At 30.9% G+C, this 14,299-nt stretch overlaps 3 protein-coding genes across 3 annotated transcripts; 2 read left to right on the top strand and 1 right to left on the bottom strand.

Moving 5' to 3' along the window:
* The first annotated feature begins 1,059 nt into the window (after positions 1–1,059).
* LOC130825492 (protein ECERIFERUM 26-like) lies at positions 1,060–6,595 on the top strand. Its single transcript, XM_057690747.1, has 2 exons — positions 1,060–1,616; positions 5,445–6,595. The coding sequence occupies exons 1-2, from the start codon at positions 1,131–1,133 to the stop codon at positions 6,324–6,326; spliced, it is 1,368 nt and encodes a 455-aa protein (XP_057546730.1). The 5' UTR covers positions 1,060–1,130; the 3' UTR covers positions 6,327–6,595.
* Positions 6,596–7,681: 1,086 nt separating this feature from the next.
* Positions 7,682–10,751, bottom strand: LOC130825497 (chaperone protein dnaJ 20, chloroplastic). Its single transcript, XM_057690754.1, has 2 exons — positions 10,122–10,751; positions 7,682–8,398 (listed from the first exon to the last, which is right to left on the bottom strand). The coding sequence occupies exons 1-2, from the start codon at positions 10,578–10,580 to the stop codon at positions 8,258–8,260; spliced, it is 600 nt and encodes a 199-aa protein (XP_057546737.1). The 5' UTR covers positions 10,581–10,751; the 3' UTR covers positions 7,682–8,257.
* Positions 10,752–11,425: 674 nt separating this feature from the next.
* Positions 11,426–14,033, top strand: LOC130825496 (30S ribosomal protein 2, chloroplastic). Its single transcript, XM_057690752.1, has 4 exons — positions 11,426–11,940; positions 13,042–13,143; positions 13,274–13,573; positions 13,690–14,033. The coding sequence occupies exons 1-4, from the start codon at positions 11,629–11,631 to the stop codon at positions 13,726–13,728; spliced, it is 753 nt and encodes a 250-aa protein (XP_057546735.1). The 5' UTR covers positions 11,426–11,628; the 3' UTR covers positions 13,729–14,033.
* Positions 14,034–14,299: the final 266 nt, after the last annotated feature.

Here is a 14,299-nt window from a genome sequence, read left to right as displayed (position 1 = left end):
GCAATGGGCGGTTATTGAAGCAACAAATTTCAACAACACAGGAATTTGAAGAACTTAAACAAAGTCGTGGGGTTTGGAAGATGATGAACGAAATGAAGAGAAAACACAGTGGAGTCGTATGATTTGAAAAACTTGAAGAGATTTTTCTTGGATTTTTGAAGAAATTTTCTGAAATTCATAAGCTTGAAGAAGAAGATAGTCGTCGTCGTAGGATTTTGAAGAAAGTTATTTTAGGGTTTTAAGCAATTGAACGTCAAAACGCGTTTTTATATTTTCTGAACTGGCTATTTGCTGCGGGCTTCTTAAAAAACCGCAGCAAATAAGCATTATTTGTTGCGGTTCTAAGAAGCCCGCAGCAATTAACCATAAATTTTTTTTTATAACGTATTTGATGCGGTTTAACTAAAACCGCAGCAAATAATACTTATTTTTTTTATTTTTATTTTTTTTCGTTTGATAAGCACTTATTTGCTGCGGTTTCATTAAAACCGCAGCAAATAATGCTTATTTTTTTTTTTAATTTTTTTTTCGTTTGATAAGCACTTATTTGCTGCGGGCTTAATAAAACCGTAGCAAATAATGCTTATTTGCTGCGGTCATCATGAAAATCGCAGCATTTGTATTATATATTGTTTTTTCTTTTTTTTTTGCTATTTAATGTTGCGTATAAGGAAAACCGCAGCAAATGACACGCAGCAAATGATGTTTTTTCCACTAGTGATTGTGTAGCATATTACAAACAATAATGATGTACATATGATAAACTAATTCAACGCACATGTATGTACAAATGAAATTTCGACTAATCCCAAATTAAAGACGGTTATGATTCAATTTGGTTTTGATTTAAATCGGTTATAGATTCAAATCAAAAGAAATCAAACCTGAACCTAAACAGCCTGAACCAGTCATGATGATCGATTTCGATTTGATCTTAGTTTGGGCCCACTGAATAACAAACCTATATCAGTTTATGGACAATACTTCACCCTAGACATTAGAGTAAGTGACTTGTTATAAAGTACAAAGTAAAAACTTTAACCTCCCTCTATATATAGCTAGCTAGCTTATTCAACATATACTTACAAACCACCATCTCCTTCAATAAAAAAGAAAAAAAAAAAACCATCATGTTCAAAAATTATAGCATTAAAATGGTGGGTAGTAATAGTACAAAGAAAAACCCTGATAATGATCAAGATAATCTTGTTTATGGACTAAGATTATCCTCAGTGGGATCTGCCCTTGTAACAGGAAACTTATGTTATGAGCCTAATTACATAGATTTAGCAATGAAACTTCATTATTTAAGGGTAGTTTACTTTCTTGATACCCAAGCAATTAAGGGAATAAACCCTATTAAGTTAAAAGAGGGTATATTTATATGGCTTAATTACTATTATGAATCTTGTGGAAGGTTTAGGAGATCAGAAGATAATGGTAAACCTTATATTAAGTGTAATGATTGTGGGGTAAGATTTGTGGAGGCAGAAAGTTCTAGAACTTTAGAAGAATGGCTTGAATTGATGGAAGATAATGCTTCTTCTCAAAGGCTTCTTGTTGCTGATAGTGTTCTTGCTCCTGAACTCACTTTCTCTCCTCTTGTCTTTTTACAGGTTAGTTTCCTTCTTTCAATTCATTAAACTTTTATCATTAACTGTACTAGTATAGGTACTTTATAGCGGGGCGGATCCAAAATAAGATCCAAAATATAATCAAGTGTCAGAGTTTTAAGTATGGTTTTTACAAAATGTTAAATGTAAGATTTGAATTTGAAACAATGCTATTATTTCAGTTGACATCATTGAATGAGGCTACATCCGCCCCTGAATGCCCGTACAATGTAAGAGTTAAAGTTAGTTTCATGGTTTATATAGCTTATATTTTAAAGTATTGAAAGTATTTGTTTATAACTTTATTCACTTATTAATAGTGAAATAAAACGATAATAACAACATAATTGACAAATATATTTATAAACACCGAAGAAACTCAATATATTTAATGCATATAATGCATTATATGTTCTTTTTCTAACTGAACACAATATATATGTTATTTTTAATTAGTTTATCAAATGCATTGCACTATATTAAACCCTTTTATGTGTCTATTTTATTATGATTACATATGTCAATTGAATAGAATAAATTATTCTATTGAATATTCATCTATTATCATTTATATAATTTATTTATTTATTTATTTTCTTATATAATCATTGATTTTTTAAAATTATTAACAATTGAGGTAATAATGTCTTTCAAATACTTAGCTTATTAGTTTTAAATTAATTTAGGAAAATAAAGCGACTTGTAATCAATTTTAATCCTATAAACCTAAGTCACTGGCCAGAGTTTTAAGGGGTTGTCATTTGTCATTTTTATCTCTTTTATTATGTTATATACTTATATTATTATATTATATTTTATAATTTTAGAAATATTTATGTTTAACTAGAACATTAATTGCTAGGTACGATGAGGTTTGTGTTGCATATTCATACTTCATACATTATTGTGAGAGACGGCTTCTCCGAAAGACGCATTAGATTTATGGGCTAAATAACCCAATTAATACAAATTAAAGAATAAACAAGAATGAGCTTCGTATTTTGATGTCGTCTCTTTGATAGACAATCTCTCACAAGAGTAGTTGTACTTACTTAGCTTCTAGTCTAAAAGTCTCGTACAAAGGAGCTTGTTAGACAAACAATAATTCATAATCAATAACCGTGATTTGTAAATCACCACAAAAAAGATAATAATAATATAATAAACAAAATAAAAAAAGATAAACTAAAATCACAAAACTCTCACTCTATCAAATCGTGTCATATAAGGGTAATTTGGTAACTTCATAAATCACCGCTATTTACTCAAACTTCCTCAATCTAAAATTATTAGCTTAAGCTTTAAGTTAAATTGTTTTTTTTACAAATTAAAGTTTTTGTTACAAATAAATAGATCCATATTTAAGAAATACACGTTTGATTTATAAGTACTAATACAAACGCACGTTAATATAATGTGGACTGTAAAGTAGTATCACCACATAATTGAATTTCTTTTCGCAAAATTAGTGTTTTTTTTAGTGTATGTATAATGAAAGAAAAATACGATAATGATTTTAATGGTAAAACTTATAATCTAATGATTAATTTTAAAAAATTATTTGAATTATAAAATTTTTATTTAAAATCTTACTAATTAAAAAATATATTTCAAAACTTAATGATAAGTAATAAAAATGTAAAATTAAAAGGAATGAGTAATTTATAGTTTTATTACCTATACGATCGTTTTTAATTAAATTACTATAAAAGATTCATATAACTAATAGGAGTACAAAGTATTTCATCTTTAGATCTTCCAAAAAAATAAAAAAAAATAAATAAATAAAGTTATACTAAGTTCTTTTTTATAAAAAATTATACAAGTTCCTTTAAATAGAATTAATCGCTGGAAATATACAATTGCGTTGGTAGAATTAATTAAAATTAATTAATAATTAATAAAAAGTGGTCCAAAAGATAGGTGAAGTCTTAGTTTTTCTTTGAAAGGTTTACTTTCCGACTTAATTAACTTCGGTATGAAAGGCTCACTTCCAATTTCTTATTGGTTTGGATTATAAGATAAGCCTAGCACATCAGTTTGAGAGTTAGGTGAAATTTATTTTATTTTGATCATTTATATATTGAATTATATATAATAAAAAATTATAAAAAGTTTATATCATGAAAATATACGATTAAATAATTTAAATAAAATTTTGACTATTTTTTTCTAATACATTAACAATAATATATAAAATAAACTTGTGTGATGAATAATGTCAATAACCATTTTATAGGTATTTCCTAACAAAGAAAATATATGAAAATGGTGTCACAATATAGTGTTAAGACGTACTTCTATGTAAAGATAAATATCATGTGAATTATGAGTTGGTTTGTGGTTGAATATTTTTTCTTCTACTCCTATTATGAGAAAGTTTAGTGTGGATTTGGTTTATATTAGTGTAATTTAGTTTGTACGACCTTAAAAAATATTAAAATAGTTAGTATTTTTAATTGACAAATACAATTAATAATTTTATTGGAAGATACTTACTATTAAAGTTAATGAACACTAAAATAATATGGATCAAGTCTATACAAGACTCTTACTCATATTAATATTTTAAGATTTACTAATATATATATATATATATATATATATATATATATATATATATATATATATATATATATATATATATATATGGACTTCATCACTTTCTTTTGTGCTTTGGGATGTTTTTTTTTTTTTTAATATGAAGAACATTATAAAGTTATTATTTCTAAAAATATTAAGAATTGAAAAAAAATCTAAACTTTCATAGAAAGATTTAAAACAATAAAATAAAGTAAGACATATGATATTTTTAATTAATTGTTGTTTTCAAATTAAATAAAAATTATAGACGTACCTAGGCGATAAATGCATTGTATTGTACGAATGAGAGAAATAAAGGAAGTATTAACAGCTGCCAGCCTACCCTACCAAGTACCAACTCATACATAACCACTACTATTTTCTCCTCTTAGAGAAAGCAACATAGCCCATGCACACATTTATAGCGAGGTTTCTCTTTCTGGTAACTTAATCACTCAATTAAAAGTATACATACATTTATACTTCTACCGCTATTGTTTCAAACTGATTCCTTAATTTTTGTGGTTGGCCAGTAGTTTACTTCATGCATTTAATTTACAAATCATATCCAATAGTCCTTTAACGACCCGTTTGGTTAGTAGTACTAAATTGTAATAATGAGAATAATAATGTAAAACTTTATTAAAAGTTTCATATCATTCTCATGGTAATGATACTTTGATAACAAAAAAGTTTTTTGCTTACAAATAAACATTAAGGTTGTAATTCGCAAAAGTGCTAGACTTTAAAGTTGTAATTTACAAATTATTCTTATAGAAATGAATTTCAACATTATTTTTCACGAAATCTGATATGTCATTCTTCTGGAAACGTAACTTTCCTCCTCGAACTTCTATTTTTCCCTAATTTTTTCACTATCACTTAATACCACCTTTTAAGTGGTAATTTATTGGGTTAGAAATTATTTATTAAAGAAAAAATGATCTAAAAAGGTCTTACATTTTATACCAACGACCAAACAACTATTAATTACTTTGGACTGTTGTGTCTCTCTTCACAAAATGAAAAGATTATTTTTATTTGAAAAAATTTTATCGTTCTACCCCGTCGGATCATTCATGACTATTCATAAAGGCAGCATAGTGACCCCACAGACCAAGCATGCTTAATTATTGAGTTCTTAGCATATGTACTCTCTTGAAAAGAAGATGCATATTACCACTTTGAATACATTTTCACTAACTACATTTTCACTTTAAATACTTGTGGTTATTTGTTATTGAGCAGATTACCACTTTGAAGTGTGGAGGACTTGCTTTGGGCCTGAGTTGGGCCCATGTACTTGGAGATACGTTTTCAGCATCAACCTATTTGAATACATTGTCTGAAATCTTAAATGGCAATAAACCAATTCACCCACCAAACTATAATAAATCACCTCCCAAGAATAATCCGAACCCCACAAAATCCATATTCTCTGAGCCACTATCACTATGCAAGATTGGCCCAGTTGGAGACCATTGGATCGTGCCCATATCCATTGAAATGGATACATTCTCTTTTCATGTGAGGCCCAAACAATTGGCCCAATTACAAATGAAAATATTTGAAAATAATTCCACACCAAGCCCAATCCAACCTTTTGAGATGATTAGTTCAGTAATTTGGTGGGCCATAGCTAGAGTCAAAAATGGGCCAGAAACCAATATTGTGACTATAATCAAGAAAGATAGCATAAGCCCAAAAGAGGATGACATGACACTAAGGAACAATCAAAAAGTGGGTTCCATCAAGGCAGGGTTTACAGTTGCAGAGGCTCGTCCAGAAAAGCTCGCAACTCTAATGTGCAATAATTTTGAGGATGAGAGAGCCCAAATAGCAAATGTGGTTGAGAAGGATCCGGGTGGATTCGATTGTATTGTATACGGGTCGAATTTGACATTTGTGAATTGGGAAGAAGTTGGGTTTTATGGGTTTAAGTTAAATGGAGTAGGCCCAAGAATGGTGAATTGTTTTGTTGATGGTGTTGGAGAGAAAGGGGTAGTTTTGGTTCTTCCAAGCCCAAAAGATGACACCAATAGAGATGGAAGAGTTGTGACTTTAATATTGCCCAAGAGTTGTATGGTGGGGCTCAAGGAGGAGTTGAAGAAATGTTATCTTATTGCTTGAAACAAAAATAATATATTATTCTCTATTTCTTTTTAAATAGTTATACTTTTTTAAAAAAGTATAGCTATTAAAAAATATAAAGAATAATATTACACATAACTTGTGTTTTGAATCGTAAGCTTCAAGTAAAATTAATTTGTAAATGAAAATTATGTTTTATATATGAAAACATAAAATTATAGTAGTATTTAAATAATAATCAAGTTGAGACTTGGAAAGTAGAATTTTTATCCTATTTAAAATGAAAGAAGGAACATATTTATGTATGTATATTCAAAATAAGTTTGAATTCATAATCACAAATAATAACCAAAGATAAACTATTGTATGAGACAATTTAATCGTCTAATATGTTTTATTTATGAGTTAAATAATCAAACAAAAACAAATAATAATATGTGGTAGTGACCAATGTCTTAAAAAATTAATCGTTCACAAAATTATTTTATGTGATTCACATTTACAATAAAAGCATAAAAAAAATCACATTATAAATTTATAAATATGAATGTGAAATGTCCAATAATTTTTGTCTTTCTTTTGACATCACAAAAACCTTTTTCAAGAACGGCAACGCTTATTCACTCTGAATAGTTCTCATACAAGTGTCAAGATATATTATATGAAGTAAATTTTTTAGTAAAGCAGAAAATATTAATTTTATGTCAATTTGATAAATTGTTTACTTACTTTATGTGACATTTTTTTGTTTACCAGCTATTTTTATAAGAGATTATGTCTTCTGTGTAACGACTACACAATAAAGAGCTTATATTACCACATATTTTACATTTAATTTAGAATGATTATTTCTTTTTTTTTATCTAAAATTGACTTTACTTTAGTACAAATAATTTTATTTTATATAATTAACAATGTAAAGAGGAGAAAACAATATTAGTTAGTAAAAATAAGCTTAGATCACTAAATATAATTTAGCTCAACAAATAACATATAAATTGTGCTAATCCCACCTTTTAATCATACATGAATATGTTGAAAACGTATGTTGCTGGGTGTTTTATAGCTCAGAATTTTTGTTTGGAGAAGGATGAAAGATTTTTTTAAAAAAAGATGAAGCTTAAGGTGTTTTTCTTAGTAAAACTAACCAAAAATAAAAGATGAAATTATTTGGATCGGGTAGATTATCGGCACATAGCCACACACATGCAATAATTGAAAAGTTGATTTATTTTCAACAGATGGTTGATAAATCATTATTAATTGTCCATTTTATATTTATTAATTTCTTTTCAATTCATTTATTTAAATAAATACTCTGTTTTCATCAAATGTTTAGGAAATAAATTTCATTTTCACACAAAATCAAAACAAGCAATAAATATCTCCCACTCTTTAACACAAAGGGGACCATGAGTTGTGAGTCATGAGTCATGACAATTATCATTTATCCATCCACAAAACAATTTATCTGAATATCCAAAGTTCAGCAGTCCAATTCCAATTAGATTAAGATAACCACTTTGCTTTCCCATCCCTTCCACCTCAAATTGCCTTCTAATTTTTTATTTTTTATTATTATTTTTTTTTTGTGGTGAAGTATATGAGCCATCATAACTCATCTTACTGCTCTTGAACCACAACTTCGATTCGATAATCGACAAATAAAAAATCGTACAAATCACGATCTTGAAAAATAACATCACTCTAACTATATTCAATATGAACTTGTTTCACATGAAGATGGATTATCAAACGATGGAACCAAAAAGAATGTGACCTCTTGACATCTTTGCTTGAACTTATCCCGGAGCACACTCGATGAATCCCGAAAATGGCCAATTCTTGTTGTTCTTCATTAAACCCATTCTAAATGTAAAGAAAATTAAACAAGAATATATATATATATATAATACATATATTTACATTGTGGCTTTTCGTAGTAAATTTATGATCATGATGATTGATGATCAAGAAGATGAAGCATTCCTTTGACGGCGCATTCTGGCTCCCCAAGAGTTTGGATTTGCATCTTTGTACACGCTTCTCCTTTTCAGTTCCGATAGTTGGGTTTGCCAACGACCTCGCCAATCACCTTTGTCCTCCGTTTCCTAACGAGAAGAGAAGCGTCATGATTTCAGAATCAAATTCCTTATTTCAATAAAACCATCCACACGGAAAGCAATTCTTACTGAAATTAAGATACAGCACAAAAAAAGACTTGGATAGTGCCTGGTGGGGTTTCACATAGAAGGTAAAATTGAATGAGTAGATAGTAGGTAAGTTAAGGTACACCAATTATTTTTGTCTACAATGTCAATTTCAAACTCGGGACTCCACGAAACGTTTATGTTTGTCCTTCAAGAAAATGTTACTCAAAAGGAACCAAGGGACCACCTTAACTGCTGTAAAGGAAGTAATATATCTGACATCTTATTGTTTGTTTAGGCTAACATGGTAGATGTTAAATCTAGGCAAACCTTATCTGTTTTTGCCACAATTCCATCACTGATCACCATATCAACTGAAAACTAGTACTTTCTAACAGAGTTTTAAGAAATTAACATCTTTGAAGATAAGTTTATAATGATGCTCACATAACAAGTGAAACTTTTTAACAGATTACTCCCTCGATCCAGGGATCAATATTCGCATTGTCCCAAATCCCTGTAACTAAAGACAAGGCATTTTTTCACAACGAGATCTTTTACAATGAAGGGTAACCTCTAATTTGAAACTTTTTTGAATGTTCTAAACTAGTATATGTAACGTAACAGTTGATGATGGACAGAGCGGATAACATTCAATGGGTAGATAACGAAAGGAAAGGTAATTGGCTATTTTGCAATAATTGCAGTAATAAGTTGAACTCATGAACACATCTACCAAGATTAGATATACAACATCTCTCTTTTCACCTTTTTCCGTCCTATTGAGGATGTATCTTTATAATACTGGTAATGTTTGATACGGATGTAGTATGTCACTGGACACCTAATAAAGTAAACTAACCGTCTAAAAGTAGTTCGAGAATTAATCAAAACAACATAATTAAGAAACAGGAAAGGAACAACATTATGTCATACTATCATAAATGGCAAATGTAAGCAACATAACTAACATCAATGCGCCATCATCATCTGCTTGGGCAGCTTAGGCAAGAAATATAATGATGAAATCATGAAACTAATTGTCCTTCATAAATTTTCAAAAAAGGCGATACCAGGAAAAGATAAGGTCGGGCGTAAAAGATATGTTTCCTAAACAGTGTGCTCGTAGCTTAGTATCAACATAATTGGCAGAAGCAGAATCAAAGGCATGAAACGATCTTAATGACCATGGACATGCTAGGTACTATAAACAAATGATTGAACAACTGGACATCATTAATTACAAAATCAAGATGGAAACACACATAACTAAATAAGTTCTTCAAAATCATACAACAGAAAGAGCAGAGAAATTGAGCAAAAGGATACCAACCCAAATCAAATAACAATCAATAACTGTTTCTGAAAATAAACTCTACAATCAAACCAAATTAGACCCAAATTGAAAAACTCAAAATAGGTGAAACTTAAATGCCGAGCAACACAGATTAAAATCAAAGATACCAATCTCAATTAAACACCTAAGAAAATGAACCTCAGTTTGAAAGCACTAATTGGTGAAAAAAGCATTAAACTTCCGCAAATGCAAAACAACCCAATTATGCAATATCAAATAAAACAGAAACCCATAAGAAAAAACACAAAAATAGAAGGACCCAAATCAAATTGACCTTCAAATCATCTAATTGAACCTCAAAAGTCTAAAGTTACAGAAATTTAATACCTCATCGTCATACTGATACTGCATCTTTTTCCGAGCAGAAAAGGCAAGATGAAGTCCACGAGCCATATCCCGATCATACATAGCTCTAGTTCTAGGATCAGACAAAGTTTCATAAGCTTCTTGAACACGAATAAATCTATCAGTATATTCTTGCACTAAATCTGGAGGTGAAACATCAGGGTGATACTTTCGAGCAAGTTGTTTATAAGCCTGCTTAATTTCTGACAAATCGACAGACGTTTGAATGCCTAAAAGCTCATAAAAGGACATTTGTGAGATGGGTTTTGTAAAGACACCATTGTTGACGGTGGCACGAGCTTTGAGGGTTGAAAAGTGAGGTGTTGTTTGGTTCAAAGGGAAGGAAAAGCAAGATGAAGAAGAAAGGATCGAAGGATTTGGGTTTGCAGGGAATTGGAAGGTTGAGGTAGATGCGGGCGAAATCAAGCTATCACAATGCATTTTGGGGAGAATTTTAGGGATGTTTTAGTGGAACTTATAAATAAAGTTTAGATTTTGAGTGATATTGTATGGGAATGGGATTTTGAAGTAGCGGCCAGAGGTCATTGAATTGGATCAAGTGGTATTGGTTGGTATGACCCATACCACCTACATTGTCAATTTTAAGCAAACCAATATTGATCCAAAAATTGACCAATTATTATATTTTAAGTCAATATATGTACTTGAAATTTTAAAGTCCAATTAACTACTTATATTATTTAATAAAAAAAATTTATTAAAAATCATATATGTAGGTTTTTTAAAAATAATAATACTATGAGAAAAGAAATTTTAGGTTGATTTTAAATTGGTCAAATTTAAAATAATTCGATTAAAATAACATAAATAAATGATTCAATTCATACTCACAAATACATAATTACTTGCTGCGAGCTTAAGAGAAAAGTATTTGTTTGTGGGGGAGAAAAAGTATTGAAAGGTCCAACAATGGCATGCAGTATAAATTGAATTTTGGAAAAGGAGAGTATTTTTGTCAATAATATTTATGTTTGATATTTCCGAAATTATTAATTTCTTTTGAATCATTACCAAATCATATATAGAAATATTATTTAGGTAAACAAAGGTCTTGTTATGTTGTTACTTGTTGCCAAATCATTAACAATTTTTAACCATTGCTATTTATATTACTTTAATTATTGGCAACGTGTAATTACAATTAAAATAACCAAAATAATTATATTGACATACTCATAAAAATTAATTAGTGGTTGATGATTTTATTACTTCTAATATTCTAATAGGGATTAGTAGTACTACTTAATAGAGCTCACATGATAAGCAGGTGCCATATGGATAAAGAGATAACGCCTTGTTTGTTTAGAACAACAAGAGCAAAAACCCCTCATTTGTAACATTTTTCCAAAACCCCAGTCATACCAAAAATCTAATCTTTCTTCAATCTTCAATCTCATAATCTGGGAAACTTGTTAATCAATTGGTTTATTCAAATTATCATCAATTAATTCAAACAAATCAATAAAAAATGGCGACCATTTCTTCGATCCTCCCATATCCTAGCTTTCTTCAACACTCTTCTTCTTCAAAACCCAAACTTTTATCACAGAATTCGGTTCAATTTCCTTCTTTGAATCATGGGTTTGGTTTAAAAGTCAAGACTAATCATATTTCATTGGTAAGAGTTCGAGCTGCAGTAGCTGAAGAAACTTCATCTGGTACCTCATCTTCTACTGGAGAAGGAGCTCGAAGATTGTACATTGGCAACATTCCAAGGAATGTCAACAATGACGAGCTCCGACGTATCATTGAAGAGCATGGTGCTGTTGAGAAAGCTGAGGTTTTTTCTTCTTTTGTTACAATTTTTCTGGGATTTTATCAATTTTGAGCCCTTCATTTAGTGTGAATTATATTTGTTTTTCATCATGTTATGTTGTTTGTTGTTTTGTTTTGTTGCTTGATGGGTGTTGGTTTCTGCTTTGCTCTTGTTAGACACTTTATAAGAATTGTTTCTGGAGGAAGAAAAAATTAACATCTTTGGTTCTTTGGTTTCCGGTTAAGATTTTGGTTAAGAGGGATCCTTGACATGGTATCAGAAGTCAGGGTGACAAGAGGTCACACTTCGAATTTCAACCACCCCTCATTTACGTGTACTGTTCGCATCCACCCCTCTCGTGTGAGGGGGCGTGTTAGAGTATATATCATATCTTAGGGCCTCGACTATCAGCGTAATCTTTTGGTTGAGTTGGTTCCTTGACAATGGTTATTGCTTGATAAATGACCAAAACCGAGAGTGATTTGTTGGGTCACGTACGTAACACCAATCTTTTGGGATTGAGACTTATACATTGTTGTAGTTATCATTGTTGTTGTGTTGTAGCAAGAACTTAGGAGCCAAGGTACTTACTATGAACTTTGTCTTGACTTGAGCTACACATTTACGCTTTAACAAATACTATGTATTGTTGATTTGGGATAAGATTAAGAGTTCAGCAATGTTGATTTATTGAGAATTGCACATTGCACATTGGTAGATGAAAAAGGATTAGTAGTCGAGTTCAACTTTGCATATTGGTAAGTGAAAAAGGATTGGTAGTCGAACTGAACTTTGCTTCATACCCTAGCAAAAGAGGGGGAATGAGTTGAAAGTTTGACAGTGGTGATTAAGTAGGTATGGCATGTTAGGTGGAGCTAATTTTGCGGGAGACTCATGCAATCTTGGCATAAATGGATTATGGTATATCTGATGTGTCCGAGTTGTAGGGTTTTAACTAGTTTATGATTGCATCTTGTTTTAGACTTGGCTCTTGCATCTTTCCAACCTCATTTACTTTGGGCTATCTATTTTCAGCTTTCTCTTTATTGCGTGTAGATCGCAATAATTTTTTATTTCACGATGTTTTAAGAAACGAACACCTCAAATGCTTCTTGTTTCATTTAGGTGATGTATGATAAATATTCCGGAAGAAGCAGAAGGTTTGGGTTTGCAACAATGAAAACTGTTGACGAAGCAAATGCAGTTATTGAAAAGTTAAATGACACAGTAAGCATTTTTACACAAATCTAGGAATATAGCGAGTATCTTCGTACAATCTATCTATACGAAGGATCTGTACACGAGTGCACTATTGGTTTCTAACTCACTATTCCTTCTGTTTTCCCTTCTTTTCAAGGAAATTGGTGGACGTAAAATCAAAGTAAACGTAACCGAGAAACCATTGCAAGGTACGGATATATCATTGCTTCAGGCAGAGGAATCACAATTTGTTGACAGTCCCCATAAAGTTTACGTGGGTAATCTTGCAAAGACAGTAACGACTGAGGTGCTCAAGGATTTCTTCTCTGAGAAAGGGACGGTTCTGAGCGCCAAGGTTCAACGAACACCAGGGACCTCCAAGTCTAGTGGTTATGGATTTGTTAGTTTCTCTTCAGATGAGGAAGTCGAGGCTGCAATTGAAGCTCTCAACAATGCTGTGAGTCGATTCTCAACAATGCAATCGAATGTTATTTTCCTTGAATTTGTAAATTTGTTGAATCCGATGGCCTAAATGAACCGTCTTTAACTCCTAATACGGACAATTATTTGCAGGTTTTGGAAGGACAAAAGATACGTGTGAATAAAGCTTAGGGTGGAAGCGAAGCTCAAGCTTTGAAGATGGAATATTTTTTGTACTCGTATGCTCTTTAGTAGTGCTAATGTTACTTCACAAAGTTGGTCGAAAGATTGATAAGAGAATTTTTCGAGTGTGTCCCTCAAGTACGTAGTGCTTAGCAGTAGTTGGCATACTACTACGTGTTTTTTGGTATCTTAGCCTTCACAATTGTTGTATTCTTAACTAGTAAATCACTCCAGAAGGATTAGTTATCAAATAAACAAGCTTTTGTTGACAATTGACTACTCTCAAGTATGAATATCATCAATGACAGCATGAACTCTGTTATGTATACTTCAATTGAATGGCTAGCTCAGACCATCATAAGAAATACTGAGCCAAAGACAACCAAAGTCATATCTGGATCAGAATAGCATCTAGAGAGGTTATAAAAGACCTCATTTATGTCACGAAGTCTCGGAAAAGGACTTTCACAAGTTGTTGGAGGCACCTAGGGTTGTCACCTCATTGTGAGTACCGGGTTTTGACTTTTGGGGCTAATTTGGCTTAAATACTAGTGTTCTATGTAGCCAAATATCTCTCCTA

This window comes from Amaranthus tricolor, chromosome 10 (assembly GCF_026212465.1).
Source record: "Amaranthus tricolor cultivar Red isolate AtriRed21 chromosome 10, ASM2621246v1, whole genome shotgun sequence".
Taxonomy (NCBI): Eukaryota; Viridiplantae; Streptophyta; class Magnoliopsida; order Caryophyllales; family Amaranthaceae; genus Amaranthus; species Amaranthus tricolor.
This window is presented reverse-complemented; position numbering and strand designations above follow the sequence as displayed.

What these genes read in the sequence shown, in the direction of transcription:
- LOC130825492 (XM_057690747.1), top strand. Translation starts at nt 1,131, where the DNA reads ATGTTCAAAAATTATAGCATTAAAATGGTGGGTAGTAATAGTACAAAG. An exon ending in CTCCTCTTGTCTTTTTACAG is followed by an intron (nt 1,617 to 5,444) that starts GTTAGTTTCCTT and finishes GTTATTGAGCAG; the next exon opens with ATTACCACTTTGAAGTGTGG.
- LOC130825497 (XM_057690754.1), bottom strand. Translation starts at nt 10,580, where the DNA reads ATGCATTGTGATAGCTTGATTTCGCCCGCATCTACCTCAACCTTCCAA. An exon ending in AGTATCAGTATGACGATGAG is followed by an intron (nt 8,399 to 10,121) that starts GTATTAAATTTC and finishes TCTTCTCGTTAG; the next exon opens with GAAACGGAGGACAAAGGTGA.
- LOC130825496 (XM_057690752.1), top strand. Translation starts at nt 11,629, where the DNA reads ATGGCGACCATTTCTTCGATCCTCCCATATCCTAGCTTTCTTCAACAC. An exon ending in GTGCTGTTGAGAAAGCTGAG is followed by an intron (nt 11,941 to 13,041) that starts GTTTTTTCTTCT and finishes TGTTTCATTTAG; the next exon opens with GTGATGTATGATAAATATTC. An exon ending in TTGAAGCTCTCAACAATGCT is followed by an intron (nt 13,574 to 13,689) that starts GTGAGTCGATTC and finishes AATTATTTGCAG; the next exon opens with GTTTTGGAAGGACAAAAGAT.